General features: G+C 41.5%; 5 protein-coding genes across 5 annotated transcripts; 3 read left to right on the top strand and 2 right to left on the bottom strand.

Moving 5' to 3' along the window:
• Positions 1-110: 110 nt before the first annotated feature.
• On the top strand, positions 111-3,908 carry PVX_085970 (hypothetical protein; the record flags this gene model as incomplete). The annotated part of the gene is made up of 1 exon (XM_001616807.1): positions 111-3,908. The coding sequence occupies one exon, from the start codon at positions 111-113 to the stop codon at positions 3,906-3,908; it is 3,798 nt and encodes a 1,265-aa protein (XP_001616857.1).
• Positions 3,909-4,619: 711 nt separating this feature from the next.
• Positions 4,620-7,170, bottom strand: PVX_085965 (hypothetical protein, conserved; the record flags this gene model as incomplete). The annotated part of the gene is made up of 2 exons (XM_001616806.1): positions 4,620-4,689; positions 4,865-7,170. 2 exons carry the CDS (start codon positions 7,168-7,170, stop codon positions 4,620-4,622), a joined length of 2,376 nt encoding a protein of 791 aa, XP_001616856.1.
• Positions 7,171-11,816: 4,646 nt separating this feature from the next.
• Positions 11,817-13,702, top strand: PVX_085960 (RNA binding protein, putative; the record flags this gene model as incomplete). The annotated part of the gene is made up of 1 exon (XM_001616805.1): positions 11,817-13,702. The coding sequence occupies one exon, from the start codon at positions 11,817-11,819 to the stop codon at positions 13,338-13,340; it is 1,524 nt and encodes a 507-aa protein (XP_001616855.1). The 3' UTR covers positions 13,341-13,702.
• A 4,754-nt stretch (positions 13,703-18,456) lies between these two features.
• Positions 18,457-21,089, top strand: PVX_085955 (cytidine diphosphate-diacylglycerol synthase, putative; the record flags this gene model as incomplete). Its single annotated transcript, XM_001616804.1, has 1 exon — positions 18,457-21,089. One exon carries the CDS (start codon positions 18,457-18,459, stop codon positions 20,368-20,370), a length of 1,914 nt encoding a protein of 637 aa, XP_001616854.1. The 3' UTR covers positions 20,371-21,089.
• Positions 21,090-22,619: 1,530 nt separating this feature from the next.
• Positions 22,620-23,501, bottom strand: PVX_085950 (hypothetical protein, conserved; the record flags this gene model as incomplete). Its single annotated transcript, XM_001616803.1, has 1 exon — positions 22,620-23,501. The coding sequence occupies one exon, from the start codon at positions 23,499-23,501 to the stop codon at positions 22,620-22,622; it is 882 nt and encodes a 293-aa protein (XP_001616853.1).
• Between the last annotated feature and the right edge of the window lie 447 nt (positions 23,502-23,948).

Below are 23,948 nucleotides of genomic sequence, written 5' to 3'. Positions count from 1 at the left end.
GAAAAACAAGTTCCGAATTGAAAATCCTCCCCTCCACTGTCCATAGTGTACCGTCCACCGCCCTTCACCCTTCACCCCCTTTACCTTTTGCTCCCCTCCGTGTCGCCAAAATGTCGCTGTCTGCGATTGGCTCCCTGATCAAAATCAAGCTGATCATTTATTGCTTTAAGAGGCTCCTGCTGTTTAACAAGTACAAACACATTCAGCTAGAAAAAAATGAGAAGAAAAAGAAGAAGAAATTAGAACAAGGAGGAGCAGCAGCAGGGGATTCACTTGGAGATTTTGCTACCATGGATGAACCCGTGAAAAACAACCTCCAAACGAAAACGGTTTATTTTATTAGACATAGTGAATCCATATGGAACAGTGTGTTTAACAAAAAAATTACCATCAAGAACTTTTTAAACATTTTTCTTATGTTCTTTTACGAAATATTTTTTATATTTAGTAAAAAATCTAGTTTAATTGACTCTCCATTAAGTAAAACGGGTATACAGGAGTCCGTCGAATTGTCCAAATTTTTAAAGGACAGTATAGATGATAAAGAAAATACCGATTTATGTGGAGGCAATGAACTTATGCAGTTAGAGTACATAGATAAGGCCACCAAGGAAATGGAAGCCTTCTATACGAAGCTGTGTGATGGAGAATTTGACGCTGTTACTACGGAAGAAAAAGACTACGTCAGTATTTGTGATGATTTTTATTATAGAACTACAGAGGAAGATAAAGATTATGTAAAAATTTGTGATGGGGATAACGATCTGTCCGAGATTGAAGAACACTTTAAAGATATTTGTGATGGATACTTTGATGGGTTACTGTACAAAGATGCTAAATTCGTGAAACGTAAAATTGCAGGAGATGATGATTATGTATCATCTGGGGATGAGGATGATGAAGACTCATCAGATGACGAAGATGATCCATTTAGAGATTCCAAATCAAGCTTGTCAAGTTCTTCTGGTAAATTGTCATCAGCTTTTGGTTCTCAAGGCAATATAGCTCCTTGGGCATATGCAAAAGGACCCAGAATGCCAGGTATGGTTGTCCCACCAGGTTCTATGCCAAACTTAGTCCGAATGCCCGGTTCTGTGCCAAACTTAGTCCGAATGCCTGGTTCTATGCCAAACCTAGTCCCATTGCCTGGTTCTATGCCAAACCTAGTCCCATTACCAGGTACTGTACCAGGTCTAGCCCCACCATGGGCAGTTCCAGCTCCTAATCTAGTCCCATTACCAGGTGCTTTCCCAAATCTAGTTCCCATACCGGGTTCTATGCCGAATCTAATCCCTATGCCAGGTTCAATGCCCAATTTAGCCCCGATACCAGGTTCTATGCCGAATTTAACCCCCCAGATGCCAGGTTCCATGCCCAATTTAGCCAAAACAAGCACCTCCAACGAGAAAAGTAAAAGCAAAAAATCTGATTCATCTTCTAAATCAACCAAATTGAACAGCACCCTCGACAATCTAACCCAAATTCCTGGTGCCACCCCCAGCCAATCCAAATCGAACAGCACCACCCCCAATCTGAAACAAATACCAGGCTCTACCCCCAATCTGAATAAGATGACAAGTAGCTTCCCGAACCAGACCCAAATCCCGGGCTCTATGCCAAATCTAACTCCAGTAGCAGTACCAGGATCTATGCCTAACCTAGCCCCAATACCAGGCGCTATGCCAGGTGTACCTCTTATGCCTGGCTCCCTCCCGAATCTAGCCATTATGCCAGGCCAAGGCATGACCTTGCCACAAGCGATGACTCCTTTCCTGAATCAACCACAGATGGCAGGTTCTTTCGTGAATCTAGCGCAGAATATACGACCCTACATGCCAATAGCCCCAATGGCCCCAATGGTAGGCTCAACCATGAACCTGGCTCCAATGCCAAGAGGTCCCTTCATGCCAATGGCCCCAATGGTAGGCTCAACTGTGAACTTGGCCCGAATGCCAAGAGGTCCCTTCGTGCCAGTCCCAGGGATGATGCCGGCTAATATGAAAGCTGCCCAGGCACAAGCAGGTAAAAAAGATAAAAAGAAAAAAGACAAGAAAAAAAAAAAAAAGAAAAAAGGAGATAAAAAGAAAAAGGAAGGTAAAAAAGAAAAAAAACAGAAAAGCATAGCGGGCGAATTGAAAAGTGTAGATTTTAAAGAAGAAGACGTTTTTGGCGATGAGGAAGATGACATAGATGAAAAGGATTTCTTTGATGGCGACGAGGATGATGATGATTATGAGAGTGATTCTGATGAGGAATCCAAAGAGCCAGAAATCCCAGTTATGACGGATGAACAAAGTGTTGAGCAGGGATGGAAAAAGCCCACGACGTTAAGCGCCAAACCGGTACCTGCGAAAGTTGAGACTACCAGCACGACTGCCCCCGCTACGGCAGCCCCCAGTACGACCGCACCCGCAGCTGCTCCTCAAGCGAGCCCATCGAAAGTGACTACCCCACCCAGCGTTTCCGCACCGAAAGTGCCTGCACCCAAAGTGACCCCGCCCACCGCAGCTGCATCAAAAGTGACTCCACCCAGCGCAGCCGCACCAAAAGTGCCTACTCCTAAGGTAGAAGAACCAAAGGCGGGACCATCCAAAGCAGTCCCACCCAAAGCAGTCCCACCCAAAGCGGGAGCAGCGAAAGCGGGAGCAGCGAAAGCAGGTGCAGCAAAAGTAGGTGCAGCAAAAGTAGGTGCAGCCAAGGCTGGACCATCCAAAGCGACTACACCCAAGGCGACTCCAGCCAGGGCATTGCCACCCAAGGCGACTCAGGCCAAGGCGACTCCACCCAAAGTAGAACCCAAAGTAGAGGAACCCAAAACAGAGGTACAAAAAACCGTCGAAACAAAAACCTCCGAATCGATAGTCACCGAACCCAAAGTTGAGGAACCTGGCGATAACGAAATTCCACAAGCTGATGACGCTGCGTCTAAAGGTCCCGCACTAGGAAGACCTCGCAGAAGAGCGTCCATCGGTTCTACCAACGAAATAACTACTTCAGCAGTAGAAACGCCAAGCACCTCTAGCACCGTAGATACCAAAGCAGGAAGTAACGACGGCGGTATCCTAGACATTCCAAAGAAAAGACCAGTGAGCTTAAGACGTATGGCCATGGAAAATAGTCTCCGTCGTAACATCAGTACCACCAGCCTAGGACCTGGTGAAGATGATTTTGGTAGTTTGCTAAGTTTAAGTAGTGTTGGTAGTGAACTTCAGGACACAAGTAGCATAGATGGTGATGAAAAAGGAAGCTCAAGCAACTTAGATGCCTTCGAAAGTGGAGATAGTATAGCAACCGAAGATCTTGAGGAACAATACCGATCAGAAAATATGCTTAACATGAGTGTAAAAGAACACATTGATGTTCTTAATAACACGAAATATAAAAGTGTTGTGTTGTGTTCAGATTTAAGAAGAGCCATTACAAGTTGTTTCATTGCTCTACAGGATCGATTCAAAACATCTAGCGAAAACGTCTATGTGCTGAAATCACTACAGGAACTTAGTAGAAATGCAGATTCAATTACCTTGTTCAATTTCTACCATAAGTATGTTACCCCCACGACTAAGAACTACGTCAGTGATGATGTTGATGCTTTGATTAAACAGAAAGTGAAAATGGCCGAGAAAAAACACAGAAGTAGATTCCAGGATACGCTCTCGTACATTTTTGGTGATTCAAACAATATCTTTATCATTTTTGGTCACAGTCTTTGGTTTTTAAGTTTCTTTAAAACTTTCTTAAAAGGACCACACAAGGCAAGAAATCACAAAATGAGAAACTCCAGTGTTGTCGTCTTTAACCTCAGCAAATATGAAGATGAGGAAGGAGAGGAACAATATGAAATTGAAGAGGGTAGTGTTAAGGTTGTTTTCAAGGGTTTCGAGAAAAACGTCTACAGTAAGGACTAAATGGGATTTTAAAAAAAAAAAAAAAAAAAAAGGAGGAAACAAAGAAAGAGCACTCCCGTGGGGAGCCACAAAATTAGCAACATGCAGTGAGAGCTCTGAGTGGATGGCGCCAGAACAACCGCGTCCCCGGTGAGTAGTCCCAAATGGTTACATAAAAAAAGAAGAGCAGCGCAGCAGAGAAACACGCGAAAGGCGTGCCAACGTATACCGTCAAAAGGGTGCACATCGCGCGGGAAAAGAGATACATAATAAGAATTACATACGCCGCGGTGCTACGAACTCACCATTTTGGAATACTTACATACATACATACGTACATATACCCCTTTGGGAAAAAGATTAAAAGAAACTTCTAATCCGTTTTTTCGCACCGCACCCCATTTTGCATTATTTTAAAATCCTCCAAATTTTAGTACACTTTTCATCACCGGGTTAATGTATCCCCCCTGCGTAGATTTCATTCGTCGATTTCGTCGCTCGCCGACTCGTACATTTATTCGTTTATCTATTCGTTTATCCTTTCGTTTATCCTTTCGTTTATTTATTCGTACATGTCTGCTACATTTCTTTGCCACTATCATTAGTGGTAGTAGTAGTGGCATATTTTATTTCATTTTTCTCCCTTCATTTTGCCCCTTCATTATGCCCCTTCATTATGCCCTTTATTTTGATGCACTTCCCCTTTATTCCCTCCATTTTCCTATTTTTTTGTTACAGCAACTTGCTTAATTCGAAAATCATGCTCCTAACGTTCAACAGCGAACTACTGCTAAATTCATACCTGCGCAAAAAAATAAATAAATAAATATATATATATATATATCAATTAACTCCGTCGCCCATTGTTCTGCGCAACAAACGGGGGGCGGCGCGCTGCACATGGTGTCCTCTTATAATTGCACACACGTACATAGAGACACGCTGATGCGCCCGCGCGAGCCACCCTCTGGTTATACCTGTTCATGCTGACTATGTACCGGGCCTTCCTCAAAAAGTAGTAGTGCGAAATTCTGTTCTTGTGAAATATCGACAGGAATTGCAAAAAGGTGGGAAGGTCCAGGGAGTATATCTCATCGCACAGCTGCCGCAAGAGGGTGCTGAAAAAGGCATTGTCCTTCTGAACCATGTGCAGATGGTCCATCGATCTTAATATTTGCAGAATGCTGGTTGGGCTGAACTTCAACTCTGCGCGTGCCATTCGATCCTGCACAACTTCCTTAACTTGGGTAAAGTACGCTAGCGCGTCATTCTCCTCCATGATGATGGAAAAGTAAAAAAAATTGGCTAGCTGCTTTTCCTTCAAATAATAATTAAAAAAAAAGTTCTGAGAATGTGTAAGCGTCTGTTCAATTTCCTCCCTTGCGATTCCAAACTTTTCACGTAGCTGCTTAAATTGGGAATTGAATAAATTCAAATCTAGTACATACTTTTCGGATAAATAATTCACCTCCTTCCTTTTCTCATTGTACAGAAAGGTTATGTCGCTCTTGGACGGGTCTTCATCATCCCGCACACTGCTGTAGTAATCCTCTATCAGCGTGGAACCTTCGTTGATCGAATAGTCCGTGTCGCACAGGTAAATCTTCTTATACATATGCAGGTACACCAAACTGACGTTTTTCAACGAAGTTATTAATTCGCTATCCCGTACGCTGTTGTCCGTAACAATTTTCATACAGTACGTTAGCAAGTACGCCGGCATGGTATATACATCTCTACATATCCGTTTCGTGATCTCCTTTTTTAACTGCTCTACTTTATCATTTCTCATCTTCGATTCGTATAACCCTTTAAAAATTAAGTACACTTGAAATGGGCTGAAGTTAGTTATGTTGTATTTCACCTTGCCGTATAGGAAATCGTTAAATAGGTGAAAAGAATGGCCTAACTTTACTTCCAAATTTTGAGCACCCTTCTCTGCACAGGTGGCTACTTCTTCCCCTTTGGTGTAGGTCTTCTTCTTCGCGCTCCCCGTGTGTGGAGGGTCCTTACTGCCGCTGCGTCCCCACCTACTGTGCGCTTCCTCCAAGATACCATATTTCAAAAAGGGGTATGTCACCAGGGATATATTTTCCAACGAAGCGTTACTTACATCATTCAAAATATGGTTGTAAATAATTTTGTAAATCCTCTTCCGCTGCACCAGTTTACCCTTCAGTGCGTAGAACAAAATGCTCAGGTAGTTGTTATCCAGCAGGTATGACTCCTTTTCAATTTTTGAGAAGATATAATTCCACTTTAAAAATTTCCCCTTGGTAAAAATACAATCCGCAAAGCACAAAATGGATATGTGCTTTATATTTAACTTTTCTACATTATCGTTCAGGTAGCTTACTAATTTGTCTATCATGTTTCTGTTCCTCTCCTGGAAGAACAAGTTGACCCTGTCTAGTTGGCAATACACAAGGAGAGCCGAACACACAGAGTCAATTTCACTCAAATCGAGATCGTACCTATTAAACGTTTTCGCAATGCTATCGAACAGTAAATACGCGTTGTTCACATTGTTTCTAATATTTACGCAGTTCCCACCGTCGGAGTTGCTCCCATTTGTGGCGCCGCTATCAAAGGTGTAAAAGGAGCTGATCAGACTTAACACACTATTAACATCGATGTCGTTTCTGTTCAAGATAAGCAGGGAACTGTGCTCGACCACCTTCTTGTATACCTCTTCATTATAATAACTACTATTATTATTCATTGCATAGAGTACATTTGCGCAGTTTTTTATATTTAAGGAGTACAAATTGGTGGAGATATTCCCCAGCATGGTCAGAAAAAAATAGTGGTTATAAAAAATTGCCTGCGAGGCGTATTTAAATATATAACTTAACACATTTCCATTCACTTTGTGCGCAATTCTTGTGCACCTGTTTAGCAGATTCTTCCAAATGAAACTTTCCAAAATGTTCTCTTTTATGCACTTGTTCATAATTACACATAGAGTTATTTCGTCCATCTGTTCAATATATAAGCTGCCCCCCAATTTGCTATGCAGTGATATATTGGGGTAGCCAAAAAAATTTAAACTTGTCTTTTCATTTATCATATCTTGGTTCCCATTTTCCACAACAAACTGTTTATTCACATGTTTCTGCTTCCAGTATTCCCCCTTAATGTTAATTTTGTGCACATTCGAATTCTCCGCCAGGGGCCTCCTCGTTTTGTATTTATCGTTCTGCTTACTCCATTTCCTCTTGCTTGGGGGGTTATAATGCCTTTTGTTCAGAAGGAAGAAGAAACATTTCTGATTTGTTTTCATTTAAATTATATTTGTTCGTAAAGTTCGCTGAAAAAGTAGAGCCCCACATAGGTTTATTAAAATTGGGCGGAATGACCAAACACGTTACGGCGATGAAAAGACCATCTCAACAGCGGAAATCTGGGACAACGTTGTAATTTTGGAAAAAAAAAAAAAAAAATTATATACTATTTTTCCCCCTTTGCACACACATCGGAATAAGGAAGCAACGTTTGTCAAGCCCCTCTACAGCCGCTTCCCCTTTCACCGCATAGTACTTTGCATGCTTTTACAAGAGCCAAACTGGTTTGCCTACAAACATTCTTTCACTTTAGCAAAGTTGCCCCTCAGCTTCCATAGCCGCGGTTGCATAGTCTTACGGCGTTCGCCAAGATGGTACTATTTTGTGGGTATGTAAAATGCTTCAAAAGTACGCCCAAAAAAATACAGCTAAATTGGTACGCTTTATCAGCTATTTTTTTTTTTTTTTTTTTTTTCTCCTCTGTTCAGGCAAAAGTTGAATAATTGAGAAAAAAAAAAAAAAAAAAAAAAATAGCTAACTAGATAAACATTTATCCAAACGTAAACATATGGTAAAGCATCACACATAATTGTACCATTTTAGCGCCTTCACTACAAATGCGTGGAACGCAAAAACACCCAAATGAATCTTCAAAAGTAGCATTTTAGCACAAATTGGGATGGGCCTACTATACTGTGGGGGCAAAAAAAAAAACGATTTAAAGCTAGCACTGGGAACCTCGGCAGTGCTGTGTGGCAAACTAAATACTGTTACTGCTGTGTAATATTTAACGGTACTTTCTATTTTACTCTGTTTTTTTTTTTTCGCTGCCTAGGAACAGTGGAGTGGTGTGCTGTATATAGAAGGTACTTTTGCAAAGCCACACAGTGGGGTCACTTCGATAAAATGCGGCAGCAGCTTCGTCTTGGCAATTGTACTCCCGTTTGAGCTATTAGGTGTGGATAAATAGCACATATATATACACATGTGTGTGCCACAGAAAAACCATGCAATGTGGGAGCAACTTGCACAATTTTCCCCCACCAAAGTGTTTTTCCCCCAAATGGGCACTTTACAAAGGTCTATTACGTAATGGGCAACGTATGTTGAATCACTTTTTTGGCTAGTTGTAAGAAATGCTAAAGAATAGTTTTAACAAAGACGCTGTTTTACCTTTTTTTTTGGGGGACACGTACGACCTAAGGGGAAGGCATAAAGCGGTTCGAAGAATACACAAATGAACCGCATTAACCCACAGTTCATGTCTGAAGAGCTGACCATGACCACACGCTACCATACATTTTGACTTTTTCAAATAGTGTGGCTATAAGTGGAACTCCCTAAGGAGAGGCTTCCATTTAGCAAGCATTTTTTAACCCACCATGCTAAGCTTCCCGGTTGAAGGGAACGTTCGTGGCGAAAAAAATGGCATCCAAAAATGTTAAGCCAATTTGTATGCACATGCAGGCGCCACGCGTAATGAAACTCCTCCACAATGGAAACCCATTTGTCACCAAAATGTGCAAATAAATAAAAATAAAACCACTGCATTTATTAAACATACAACCGAATGGAATGGGAAAATAAAATTTCTTTTAGCTTTACAACGTATAAGGGAAAAACTGCGTCATGCCCTGCACAGTTCTGTTCAAGATTTCCAAAATGAGAAAGCTGTTCTGTATGAACAAAAAGTCTCATTTTTTCTTTCAAATTAACTTGTTTAAGCGACGGGAATGTGTTACTAACATAGACGTGCAATTTTTTCTCCTTCGATTATTTGCCTTTCTATGTATAACACACATGGCAGTTATAAACATTTACTTTTTTTTTTATCCCCCTCGTGTATACTTCAGCTAATTACCCGTTGTCATTTTTTTTTTTTTTTTCAACGCTACACAGTGTGAAGGCATTTTAAAAGGTTAAACTTTTTCACCTTTTGAAAATTTTTCAAATGTGCAATCTGTTGCTCGCACTTGTGTGGCATGACAGAAAATGTAGATTTTACCTCCCAATTTATTTTCTATTATGCACATGGTTGATTATATGAACCTTTTAAGCGCTCCTTCAAATAGAAAGAAAAAAAAAGGAAAACTATTTACTTATGTGCGAATATCCCTTGCCCTATTTTAATGCCAATTTGTATGTAGACAAAGAATTCGAAAGAACTAGAAAAGGCCACACCTGTGTGGAAGAAGAAACCAATTAAGCTTTCCCCTCTTTGAGCATCAGCACACAAATTGGTAAATTAATTTATTGGCAAACGAAAAAAATTGAACATTCTTTCTGGATGAGGGGAGGTTTATACATGCCTGTGTAAACACATCTCAACGCGCTAACACATTTCGTCATGTACCACTCTGCGCAGCTGTTGTGATAAAATGTGAACTTTCCGGGAAGAAAAAATAAACTAAAATAAAATAAAAGGTTCATGTTTTTTGCAAAGTTGCGAAAAAAATATTATTCCAAAATGGCCACGTGCTTTCACTAGTTAATTCGGCACGTGGCCCTTTTTTCCCCATGAGAGACGTGATCGTGCGTAGGTACGAACGTGGGTACATGCCAACGTTCATGCATACGGTGAGAATGTCCTAGCGCATCGCTGTGCTTTCCCCCAAACAGGAGATATAAACCGGCGAACAGGAAAAAAACGCCTTCGCTGGAATGTGTAACGGAAAAAAACGCTGCGTAAAGCGGCCATTCACACTCACCCGCGAAAACACCACGCGTACGCATATAAATGCAACCTTAACGTAACAATTTTGATATTTGGGGGGAGAAAATAAAATTTCACTTGCGCTGAAAGGGCTAAAGGATGCGCAGATGAGCCCAGCCCCTATTCGTAAAGCGCGATGATTTCCTAAGAGAAAGAAAGAAGGGGGATACCGATTAAAAGGGTGCAAAAAAAGGGAAAAAAAGTGCGCAGGAGGTCGTAATAAGGGTAAAAGAAAAAAAATTAAAAGAAAAGAAACAAAAACGAAGGAAAACAAAGCGACACGAAGCAAAATAGCAGAATGCGAAATAGGCGCAATGGCGCAGCACAGCCGAAATGTGCCGGCCGTAAGCCCTGCTCAAACCTCGGCAGTGCGCAATAAAGGCAAGGCACAATTCGAGCGTGCAAGCTTACGCGCGTCGCACATAAGCGCATTATGCATATGTACATGCGCACATGCGTAAATACGTACATACGTACATACATGCATTTGCGAATGCGCGAGCGAATGCAAATGCGCTGTGATGCGATGCCATGCGTAACCGTTCCTGTGAAACCTGCGTACAAGGGGGGTACCTTGCTGTACTGTACGCATTGCGAACGAGCGCAGGAAAAAACTCATCCCGGGAAATGATTTTTTTGTAGAATAGTTACGCACAATTTTGAAGGCTCATGCACCGCATTGTTAAAGGAAGTATAAAATTTTAGCAGCACATTAGCTAAGCACAAATTTTGTTTTCACCTTTGCGCCATGCCCCCACTCACGCGAACGCGTTTACCTCACCGTTACGCTTACCCCAACGTTTAACCCTACGTTTACCCCCACGTTTACATTTCGTTCAGTTAGCTTTTGCGTATACCTTTGCGCATACTTTTGGGTTTACTTTTGCGTTTACTTTTGCGTATACTTTTGGGTTTACGTTTACTTTCACTTTACTTTTATTCACTTTTACCTCCCTGCGCAAAAAAGGGAAGCAACTCCCACCTGCCAAACGGAAAAAGATAGATAGCCATTTTATGGTGTAATGTGACCCAGTGTGATGAAATAAATGGCAGCGAGGCATCAGGCGGCGAAACATAAGGAGCGAACCACATGGCTGTAAAACATATGGCCCTATCCCTGAGCGCTGCGAGGCAGGTTACGTCACACTGTACTACACTTTGACGAAGCTTAGAGGGAATGAGATAAAGTGCAAAAAGAACAGAGCAGAAGGGAATTTCCCCACCGCACTGACATGCCGTGCTCGCCGCCCCTTTTCTCCTCCTACCCATTTGCTTACATTCGCGCGTACACGCACGTATGCTTACGCTTTTACACGTGTAACAGCTTGAGTGACCCACGACGAGACTGAGAAATTTATTTTGCTAAGACTGCATCACATGTGAGCGAACGTAAGGAGGAACTGGAAAAACAAAAAGGGAAAAAAGAAACAAAGCCAAATTGGAGAGTCTGAAAAAGTGAGCGCAGAAAGGAAGCACACGGAGGGCAGAAGAAAAAAGAGAGCGTTAACTCAGCGTTGTTTTTGTCCGCCGAGCGATACGTGCCAGCTCACCGTTACGTACCTCCCCCTCACGCATGCGCAGAGGCATCCCACTTTTTGCTCACATACGTACGTGCACGTCGATTTGTGTGCATCCCCCGTTGTGTGCATCCCCCGTTGTGTGCATCCCCCGTTGTGTGCATCCCCCGTTGTGTGCATCCCCCTTTGTGTGCATCCCCCTTTATGTGCACTCCCCTTTATGTGCACTCCCCTTTATGTGCACTCCCCTTTATGTGTACGCCCCCTCGAGCCAAAAGGCCCCCCCCAAAAAGGGAAAAAAACGAAGCGCACACGCGTTTGAGCAAGTATCCATAAAAGGAGAAAGAGAAAGCCGCATCCCCCATTTTACGCGCGCGAGATTGCACCACCTTTCACGCAGCAAAGTCGAAACAGCATGAACAACATGAACAGCATGAACAGCATGAACAGCATGAACAGCATGAGCAACATGAACAATATGAACAACATGAACAATATGAACAACATGAACACCATGAGCAACAGCACGCAGGCATTTGGCGCCGAGAAAAATGAAGGCACCTACGGAGACACACGGATAGCGGAGCAGCAGCAGCAACAACAGCAACAACAACAGCAGCAGTGCAACTACCAAATGAATAACCCATATAACCCGGCACCATCCATCCCCGCAAAACTGTTTGTTAGCTCCATTCCAAAAAGTTTAACAGAAAATGATATAAAAACGATATTTGAAGAATACGGAAGTATCAAAGATGTGGTTTTCATAAAAGACAAAAAGCCAAACGTAAATCGAGCCAATGTATTCGTCCGAATGGAGTCAATATATTATGCACAAAAGGCTATTCAAGATTTGCACGGAAAAAAAGTTCTCTGTGAAACTTTAGGACCATTGATAGTCAAATTTGCCATAGGGGAGTTGGAAAAATATGGCGTGAATATGCATAACGCGAATGAAAATGAAGCGAAATTATTTGTTGGGTCTCTTCCAAAGGAGATAGCGGAAGAGCAAATAAGAAATCTGTTCAACAGATATGGTAACGTGACAGAAGTGTACATCATGAAAAACAGCAACGGGGTTAGCAAAAGATGTGCCTTTGTTAATTACGCATATAAGGAACAAGGAATTTTTGCAATACAAAATTTGAATGGAAAAATAGCCATCGAAAATGCGGAGAAGCCAATTGAAGTTCGATTTGCAGAGACGAAAAATCAGCTACAGGAAAAGCAACTGCTAAACAGGGCCCTCCTCAACCCGCTGAACAACAACAACAACGGCAATAACAACAATAGCAACAACAGCAACAATAATCAGAGCAATAATAATAATGCCTTTTTGCAATCCCAGCAATTTAAAAATATGCATGTCAATTCTTTTAATAGATTCCCTGTACATATGAATTATAACTTACAAAATAATGCTACTCACCAGAGAAACACAAATAACGCTGCCCATTCGCCTTGGAAACAATATTTTTCGAAAGAAGATGGACGACCATACTACCACAATGAGATAACGGGACAGACCCAATGGCATAAACCGAGAAAACTTGAACAAGATTTTATTAATCCGTTAAATATGAATGAAGTGTCTGGTCCTGTGGGGGCTAATATTTTCATTTTCCACATCCCAAATGAGTGGATACAAAATGATTTATTGGCTGCCTTTTCTCCCTTTGGAAATATCATTTCTGCACACATTGCTACGGAAAAGGACACTGGCAGAAACAGAGGCTTCGCCTTCGTTTCGTATGACAATGTAGATAGCGCAATAAATGCTGTTAAATACATGAACGGATTTTTGGCGCATAAGAAGAAGCTCAAGGTTACCATAAAGAAGGGTGAGGAGCAGTACGTGCAGGCACTGCTCAACCAGAGGAGCAAGCTGAACACGGCTGACAATCGGAGAAATTTCATGAACGCCACGCCGCATGCGTGATCGTTCGCCAAATGATGGGAGAATCACCCCATTTAAGGAAGCATATATTTATATGTTTGGGGGGTGTTTCCCTTTTTTTTTTGCTTGTGCACTCTTCGCGTTGGCCCACTTGAGTAGGCACCATTGTGTACGTTCGCATCCATGTGCGTGTGCACAACAGAACATATTGGACAAAGCACACGCGCGTGCGTGCGTGCCCATTTATATATGTACGCTTTTTGTATACGGGAAGAAAGTTGTTCCCAAGGTGAATGGGACATGCCAATGCGGATACAGGACGGAGGTGAAAAAGGCGGCCACGCGAAGTTGCACAAAAAGAAACAGAAAAACACACGGCAGGGAGAAAAAAATTCGAGAGCTCGAAAAAAAAAAAAAAAAAAAAAAAAAAAAAAGGCCACTTAACGCGAAGATATAACAATAATATGCACACCCCCTTTTTGTACAGCTTCGTATTTGTTTTCAACCATGAATTTTTTGTAGTAGCGCGCCTACTGTGTATGTATGTATGTATGTGTGTATGTGTGTGTATTTTTCCGTATGTACATGTACCTACGCATACACGCCTGCATGTATGTGACCTTCATGTAAGAGCTTAAATTTTTGCAGGCACACATTTGGCCCTCCATGTTTACCTGAGTGAGAGGTGCGTGCGTAGGTGTAGCTGTGCATGTGTGCATGTGTGCACGTGCGCATTTATATGCATTTCCACATGCCCATGTGCACACTTTACACGTACGTGGAGTACCGCAGATGAGGCGAGGCGCGCGAAATTTCGCATGGCATGTATGGAAGCTTATATCAAAGCGCGTTTCGAAATTAAAGTGAAAAGTGAAAAGTGCAGTTCGTTCTACGTCATTTTAGTGCCGCGCTTAATGACTTTAAAATTTGCATGTTGTGGTTGTGTGGGTGTCGATTGCATATACGTGGACACAGCGCAGCCGGAGCCGTAGAGGTGGTTACATACTTTTTTCCCCATTTTGCGCGCACGCGAATTCACGGTTGTTTGTTAAAACACGTTGTGAATGCCCAGAATTAGCTTTACCAGTGCATGTACCCCTCTGCACGTGCGCCCCATAGGCTTCTACAACCCTGCCACATGTATAGTATATTTTTAATTGCATGTAAAGATGTGCAGTTACGTTGTACATACAGGTGTGCATATGTGCAGTGCGTGGTGTGCGAATGCGCTGTTGTATACATGCTTGCGGAATGGTTGAGTTCATTTTTTTTATTTTTTAAAATTGATTTTGGTCGTATAAGGTATGCAGCGTATAGCTTAGCCGCGGCTGGAGCACACGGCTGGAGTACGCAGCTGGGGCACACAGCTGGGGCACACAGTTGGAGCACACAACTGGAGGGTTTCCAATTAACAACGTGTTTACTTGAAGTAGCGCGAATGCAGCTGAATATGCGCGCTGCCCCTGCGCGGGCATATACATACACACCTACATATGTGCGTAAATGTACAATAGCGGAGTACTTTACGCCTCTACAGACACAGAGGCAAAACATTTTTCCTTCCGCCAATTTAGCCTTTCCCTTTTCCCCCCTTTTATCGCATTTACTGATGAAATGTACATACCCAAAAGGCAAAATGCTATTTTAAAAAGGTACCATAAAAAATATACAAAAAAAAAAAAAAAAAAAATTAATTAAACTTGTAAACATTTTTGTAAACAAAAAGTTGTTCTGTCTTCAGTCCAGTTGGTGTTTAAGCATGGTGAAGTAGGCAGTGTGCTTCCTTACGCAAGTAACGTCTTTGGGGGGCCACGTTACATTTGCACATAGGGGAGACGCAGCTGGTGTGGTGGTAGTTGGTAACGTCGTCCACTGTTGACACAGGGCGAAAGGGTATCCTCACCTGTGGTGACCCTGTACTCTCTGCCGCGTAGGCAAATGGAATGAAGCCAGGAAGGATGAGTGACTTTTCATTTGCACCTTGAAGCAACGGCACAATTTGGGAGCATACCAAACGGGGGAAAAAAAAAAACGTTTCTCCATTTTTATTAAAAAGGGAGACGCTTAACAGCAATACTTCCAAAAATGGAACATCTCCACAAAAGTTTTCTTTTTCTAAATGAGTACGTCTGTTAATGCGGAGCGCATACCAAAGAAGCGACAGTTTGAATGGGGGAAAAAACACATTTGGGCTGCCCCATTCCTCTCCGTGCGTGCCAAAATGGGGGGGATTGCTATCTGACCGGTTTTCCAAAGCCCACTGGAGCGTTTAGCAACCCCCAATGGGCTGCACTGAGCTGCAATGCGCTGCATTTCGGTCCACTGAAGGGTGCATACCTATGCAGGCGTTGTCACTTTAACAACGTTTTTTGCAGCTGTTCGAATACGAAGTCAATAACGTGAAATAATATCCCATTTCATGGGATGGATAACGGGGTGGGAAGCGTCTCACCCCTGTTTTCAACCCCCGTCTCAGTTTCACACAGCTGCGTATGTAATATATCTGCCTCGGTGTGCAAATTCCCCCACATGCATTCTCCAGAGGAATTATTCGCCCACGCAGAGCAGAAGCGTTAGCAGCTGTGGTTAGCAGCCCTTCCTGCATGTAATCAATACGAAGTTGAAATGGGCTAGATGGTAAAGGGGAAATGCCGCCAGGGGATGCACAGTTTGTCCTACTTGGATTAACAAAAGGCACATCTCCATTTAGCGTGCAGAAGGATGTTTTCTTCGACACATGCGGTACTCACCCGTGAGCTGGCCGCTTTTACACCAACCCGTTTTGCGTTGTTCCATTATTACACATAAAGTGGATCACCTTTAAGGAAAAGAGAGGACTGGGTGGGTGATCTACACAGCCGCCCTCACGCAAACCTGGTACAAGTGTAGCTCAAACGTGACCCCCGCGTGGAAAATCTGAAAATTTTTCATCGCAGGATGATAACGAAACGGTTAATTCCTTCCAGGCAAATGCGCGTAAATATGCACAACATTTTTATGGCTCCACAAAGGCGCCAGAAATAGGACTGCCATTTTGCTCCTTACGCAGAGGGATGGACGTAATGGGGTGCTCTGTAAAAAGGTCCCACGTAGTAAACATGTGTACTTACATAAGCGTGGGGGCCACAGTGACCCTCCCCTCCCCGAAATTTTTCATTCATCCCTCTTAATAAATGGTGTGCCGTGCCTCTTATTTTTTTAATTTCAATTTTTTGCAAAGATAAGATACTCCTTCTGTGAGATAGCTATGCAGACTACAGCAGAACTTTCGAACCATCTCCCCTTGGAGTCAAATGAGTAACCAAAAAGGTTAACTACGACAGATTTGCATACAATGTGGATGTACACGTATGCGTAAAATTGGGGCAACTCCTGTTAGTGCTGCTTTCTTCTTTGTATGCCACTTGGGTCATTCCTTTTGTGCCTTTTCTTTACCTGTTTTTTTTTTTTTTTTTTTTTAACTTCTCGCACGTTGCAGTGAGCGTTTAACAAATTTTTTATCTTCCATTTCAGCATACTGAGATGTAGCGCATACAGCTTACGGCGGCATGTGGGCAAATGCACTTATGTGTTACTTGTATATACATAGGCGTTCTTGCGCCAACGCACAAGCATACATGGCGCGGTGAACAAGAATGTGCATAAGCCACATGCGTAACAAAAGTGTTCGGGTATCCGTATTTAATTTTTTTTAGCAATTTTTTGACCTGCGTTTTTTCGTTAATTCCATGGCCCAGTGACAAACACAGTTTTTTGCTTTCTTACGCGCAGCGCACGTTTGAACTGCTATCACGTATTTAATATACAAAAGTGCCAGTAATATTTTTCCCGCAACTTAAGAGTACATTTTTTGCGTTGACCTTTTCGTTCATTTTGCGTTCATTTTGCTTTCATTTTGCGTTCATTTTGCGTTCATTTTGCGTTCATTTTGCGTTCATTTTGCGTTCATTTTGCGTTCATTTTGCGTTCATTTTTGCGTTCCCTTTATGTTCTTCTTTACGTTTATCGTTACGGTGACTTTTCCCCTTTTTAATTTAACCCCTTTCCCTTTCCCTTTTCCTTTTTCCCATTTTCTTCATTTGTGAGAAAATCTGAGAAGGTTGCTATCCCCCAAAGCTGTTACGCATCCATCGGCGATGTGAACTCCCCTAAGCAGCATCCCTCCATGCCATAATTTAACCACACAGATATGTCCGCATGCCCCTGCGTTTAAGTACGTGCGTATGCATATTTCTGCATAGCGCCTTTTGAACAGCCAACCTTTCGCCCCCGTGCGTTTTTCCCCTCCTTATATGAGCTATATATTTATATATTTGCTTATTTATTTACATATATAATTACTTATTTATTTAGTTATTTTTTTTTTTTTTTTCCTTTTTCTCCTTTCCCATCGTGCTGTTCTCGCTTTTTTGGTGCCAACTTGTTTGAGTGAGCGGCCACCCCTACACGCATGTAAGAGGATAACCACCTGGGAGGTACCTCCGCAGCGTTGTTCCTTAAGGGGTGTTTTAAAGCCACCTGCAGATATTTTCTCTTACGAATAGCATGGTTTGTTAATTTTGACAAAAAAAAGAAGAAAGCGCTTTTCACGATTTCCCCCAAGTGATTGTTGTAGATATGCCCGAGTGCACCAGTCTCATGAGTACGTGAATGCGCGCATGTGAATGTACACGTGCACACATGCATACATGCGCATATGCACATAGCACATACGCATGCGTTACGTTCACGTTATGTACGCCCCCACGTATGCGCGTGTGCACGTAGGTACGCTTACTCAAGCCGTGTACTTCCCCTCGCGTTTATTCACCCGTGCGTTTGTGTGACCACTTAAAACATGCAACTGCAGCTGCGCATGCCAGCCTGTGCGAACGCAAAGAGGTCCATGCGCCCTGCAGCCGTACGCCCCGCATTCACACGCCGAATGCCCGCACGCGCACACGTGAGAATAGCTCGTCGACGCGAAGCCACGCAAACGGGGTACACCATTCCATCCCCCTGTTGCTGCCCCAATTGAAGAGGTAGTTCATTTCGCACCTGCCGCCCGCGAACAGAAGAGGAAAACGTATCACCATCAACTCGGTACTTCACACTCACACACACACACGAAGGCGCGTTAATGATATAAAATGGTTTGTGAGAAAAACTAAAGGAAACAATGCCAAAACGAAATGAACAAGTTACGAAAAGCAGTGGTTCCATAAGCGATTCATCCTTTGGAAGTAACAACGAGGAGGACAACCCAAAGATAGTTAGCGATGGAGTAAAGGAGAAGAAGAAGAAAAAAAAATTAACCAACGGGGATAGCACTGTAGGGCAAAACAAAAAAAAGGGGACAATCAACGGGAATAATCACGTAGGGGATAACAAGAAGGAAACACACAACGGAGACAACTACGCAGAGGAGGACAAAACCAACGTTACCAATGATGATAATTATGCCGAAGAAGACAAAACTGTAGGCAGGACCAGAAGTAAAGGCATAAGCCTAGAGACAAACAACGAATGTGTAGACGATGTGGATAAACTAAAAAATGGGAATAATAATTCGTACAAGAAAAAGAAAAGCACTGACGAAATAAACGGAAAGGGAGAATATGGGGAAGATCAAAATGTTACTAAAAATAATCAGAAGGTAGAATGTAGGAGGAGGAAAAGTGGAAGTAAGGACATCAAAGGATACAAAGATTTAAAGCACCTGAAGGAATATGCTAATGTTAAAAGTACAAATAACCGATTTACAAATTTTATTCGATTTTATGGATACAAAGGAATACCCAATAATGGAAGTAAAAACAGAATGTCCATAGCGAGCCAAAATAATACTAGCCATAATTTAAATATGCAAAACCATGAAGGTAATATAGATACTTTTAAAGTAAGATTGATCTCCTCACTGATACTGTTATTTTTTTCTTTGCTAACGGTGGCAGCTGGACACTTCTACTGTTCTATGCTAGTGCTAGTACTGGTAAGCTTTGTGTATAGAGAAATAATATCTTTGAAGAGCGTAGAAAATAAGGACAAAAAATTGCCGGAAATTTTTTACATAAGATGGTACTGGTTTTTCTTAACCATATTGACATGGGGTATACCTTGGGTTATCCCCAAATTGAAACATCAAATAGGATTTTTTAAGTACATGCTAAAATATCACTCGATAATTATGTTCATATCAGCTTTTTTTGGATTAATATGGTTTATACTATCTTTAAGAAAGTTTTCTTTAAAGTACCAGTTTTCTCAGATAGGCATCATCCTATTATCTTCCCTCTTTATCGTAACCCAATTGTTAATGCACATTGCAAACATCTACTCGGGGCTAATTTGGTTCATGGTCCCCGTATCGTCAGTTGTTGTGAATGATACGTTTGCCTATATATTTGGGGTCCTCTTTGGAAAAACAAAATTGATCGAATTATCCCCAAAGAAGACAGTTGAAGGATTTGTTGGGTCATCTGTTATAACCGTTTTGTATAGCATAGGTGCAACGTACCTTTTACAAAACTATAAATTTTTTGTTTGTCCTCAAAATCATATTTCGTTTATCCCGTTTTATACGCTGTATACGACGGACTGTGAAGATAGTTCCATTTTCAAGCCAAAATATTATACCCTACCCAGTCAGTTATCCTCCGTACTGCCTATCAGTAGAATATATTACACCAACATGGTTTTGCACGGATTAGTCTTGAGCCTGTTTGCCGCGTTTCTGGCACCCTTTGGTGGCTTCTTTGCATCAGGCTTTAAGAGAGCACTAAAAATTAAAGATTTTGGCCGTTCCATTCCAGGACATGGTGGAGCTACCGATAGATTTGATTGTCAAATTTTTATTGGTATGTTCACCTACATCTATTTGAAAACATTTGTTAAGATTAAAGGGAGGATTAATTATTCCTATGACGTCCTTATCGACTCAATACAGAAATTGGATCATAAGGAGGTGCTGCGCCTTTTTAATCAGCTAAAAAATATGATAGACAAGAAGAGGAGGAAAACCATCGACAGGAAGAGGGACCAGCATATCAAGCCCCCCCCCAAGGATGACAAGTGCAACGGCAACAACAAGTAGCCTCTGACCTAGGCTCGGCGCGCTCGTTTGTCATATCCAGACAGATATGTATACATGTGCGTACATATGTATACTTACGTATAATCTACATTTTTATGTATTATTTAGCCCCATTAACGCACCGTGATAGCAGCGCGCGGGCGGTGTGCACCCCCTCGTTGTGCAGCCTACATGTGCTCACACAGAAGCGTAACAGAACTCGCATTTTCCTGCCCCTTCCTAATTAAATAATTCGCCCCCTATTTACCCTCCTCACTTTTGTACATATTTTTTTTTATGCTCATTTTTGGTACGCCAAAAATGTGAAGTGAAGAGAAAAAAGGAAGAAGGCAAGAAGAAGAGAAGCACAGTATGCATGGAGAGCCCCCTCCCTGAATGTGCCCCCGTGTACATTCCTTATTATCACATTAAAGAAGAAAAAATTTGCGTTCGTTTTCTTTTTCTTCTCCTTTTGTTTGATACGCTGTTGTGTATCAGTCCGAATGTAAAACCTGTGGAATAAGGCATAGTGCGCGTGTGCGTAAGAACGTGTGTATGTGTGTATACATACATACACATATATGTATGTACATCTACACACCAACATTTCAGCATATGTGTAATGTTTTTTTTCAAATATAGCTGAGCGTTTAATGGGTGCTCCACATACATTATAACGGACAAATACATTTATGTACTGCGCGCGTGCATGAGTATGTCTTATTTCCCAACGTACGAGTAAAAAATTAATTTAATTAGTTACTTTGCATGTTCGGAAAAAAAAAAAAAAAAAGCCAACATATGAAAAAAAAAAAAAAAAAAATACATGCTTAATATGCTGTTTATAAATGTTCGTTTAGCTAGTCAGCTAGCTTTTTTTTTTTTTTTTTTTTAAATCCACCTTTATGTAGCTTTTTCAACGAGTGTTTTTATGAACATGTAATGAATAAAAACCCAAGCTGTTTGTGTGCACTTCTTTGCCCTATTTTCCCCCCTCCCTTTTTTTTTTTTTTTCTCATTTTTTTTTATCCTTGTTACTCCATTTTATGCCTTTTTAGGTTAAATGTTAATTTTTCTCTTGACATCGCTTTTTCCCTTTTCGTTGTTTTTAAGATTTAAAGTGATTTTCGCATCTCTATGTACTACACCATATCTAGTACACCACATCTAGTACAGCTTATGTTGTACACCTCATCTGCTACACCTCACCCTCTTTTTCATTTTTTTTTAATAATTTTAAGAGTACATATTTGGTATTATATTTTTTTTACATTTAACTTCAAAACGATGTAATTATAAATTATACCGAAATAAGTAGCATAATTTGAAAGACAACTACGACTTGGGCCTTATTCGCATTGCAACTGCGAAATGGTTCTTTTGTAAAATTTTATGAGGCCCCGTGTGCTAGACAGGTCTATCGCGCGCTCAGGTGGGTACGCGGTTGCACAATTGATTGCTCCGCTTGGAATTTATCTATTTATTTATCTATTTATTTGTTTATCTATTTATTTATTATTATTTTTTTTTTTTGCGCGGTTAACTAAAACTCATGGTTAATACGAAACAGAGCTCTCTATGCAAGCACTCATGTGCGGTGAACAACACAGCCACCCCGGTACTTAAAAAAAGGGGGCACGGGGCGTAATAAGGCCAAGGTAAAATTAGCAAATCATGCAAAAAAAGGAAAAAATGGAGGTAATAAAAAGGAGGTAATAAAATGTAGGCAATGATATGTAGCCAATAAAATGTAGGTAATAAAATCCAGGCAATGAGATGTGGGCACCCAATTATAAGTAATGAACAAGAGAACCCATTTTTGTACACGTTTACCGCTGGGGGTACCCCTCCGTCGGCGCAGCACACCGATAAAGTGCAGCGCCACAAATGATGCGCGCGCCGATACAAATCGACTATGGACTAAAAATGATGTGTTGTGCGCTTCTTATGGGACAATCACATTTCAAATGAAAACGAAACATTAAACTCTGCGAGGATGCCGCGCACAGGGGGCTAAAACGGTAGCGACATAGAAGCGAGACCACGTCGGGCGGGTGACACCTTTTAATTGCATTGCACTAACTTAATAACGTGGTAATGCCCCAGAACGCTGTGACATATGCAACACGGTGTAAGGCGTTTCCACAGAGGTAGGAATCCCCCCATGAAAAAAAAAACGTTTAATCACATTTAATAGGGTCATATACTCCCAGCCCGCGCGCCATGCTTTCTCTCACTCTGGTCCCCCCCCCCCCCCCCCCAAAAGAGTGTCACTTAAAAATGTCTCTCAACTCATTTAGATATTCCAGAATAGAATTTTTATACAACAGCTCTACCTTCAATCCGCTGTACAATTTGTGCAACCTGTCAATGCAACGTAACGTCAGAATGATGTCCACATTATCGCTTAGCGATTTTGGTTTTCTGTGGAGATACCTAGAAACATTAAGCATTATTATTCCCCACAGCCCCCTTAAATTATTACCCTGTAATTTAATGGCTAGACAGAAATACTTGCTGCTTATTTCGAACTGGCTAACGGTGTAGTGCAATTCTGCGCAGGTTAATATGTAGTACAAATTGGTGGGTAGGTGTAGCAAAATTTCTTCAAAGCAGTACAAGGCATAACTATACAAACAGTTTGTCAAGTATATTTCTCCCAATTCATGCCATGCTTCTATGTCCACTGGGAACTCCTTTAAGTGGTCATTTAATAACTGTATAACTTGATTTATATCATTTTCTATTGTTTTTTTTAAACTCACAATTCTTGCTCTTACTAAAATGTCGCAAGAATCTTTGCATAAATAATTCTTATAAATATCTAACGCCTCTCTGTTTTTTTTTTTTGATTCATATACCATTCCTTTCAGTACATTCAACTTTTTCCCATCCAATTTTCCAAACTTTTCGTTCAGCTTATTAAAACACATGTCCACATATTCAGTTAAATTTAATTCAATGGAGGCTCTCAATATGTGCTCGTAGAGACTCCACTTGAAAAATGAATTCCTCCTTATATTTTTTTTTAGTAATTTCAAGCCATAGTAAATTATTAATTCTTGTATGTCCTTTTCCAGGGCGCTCTGATAGTGCTTTTCCAAAATGCTGTAGTCGTTTTCTCTGTAAAATAAAATTTTGCCTTCCTCCATTTTGCATTACACACGTGAAGAGGGGGGGGAGATAAAATGGGATAAAAAAAAAAAAAAAAAAAAAGGAGTAGTGGTGGGGAGATTCACGAGGGGGGACAAAAATTATTCGTGCCTATTGATAGGATGGCGCTACAACCCGTATGAAGTGCCCTAAAGATGGCTTTCTTCCCCACATGTATAGGCATACGTGCGTCCCCTTTTTCAGGCCTAGTGGGGACCTTCCTTTACTCGCTATTCTGTTCGTGTCGTCCTTAGCATGATATTGAGCGTAAACTTTGCGGGAAATTCCCCTTCTTTTTTTTTTTTCCCGTCTGGCTACTTTTTTTTTACAGTGGTGAGCATATAATTTGTTTACTACACGCTCACCGTTTTGGGGCCCCCCCTTTATATGTAAAACTGTTGCCAGTGGTTTGCTCCCCCCCAAAGGAGATCGACAAACGATTTAGC

This window comes from Plasmodium vivax, chromosome 13 (genome assembly GCF_000002415.2).
Source record: "Plasmodium vivax chromosome 13, whole genome shotgun sequence".
Lineage (NCBI taxonomy): Eukaryota > Apicomplexa > Aconoidasida > Haemosporida > Plasmodiidae > Plasmodium > Plasmodium vivax.
The sequence above is the reverse complement of the archived record's forward strand: the minus strand, read 5'-3'. Positions and strand labels throughout refer to the sequence as shown.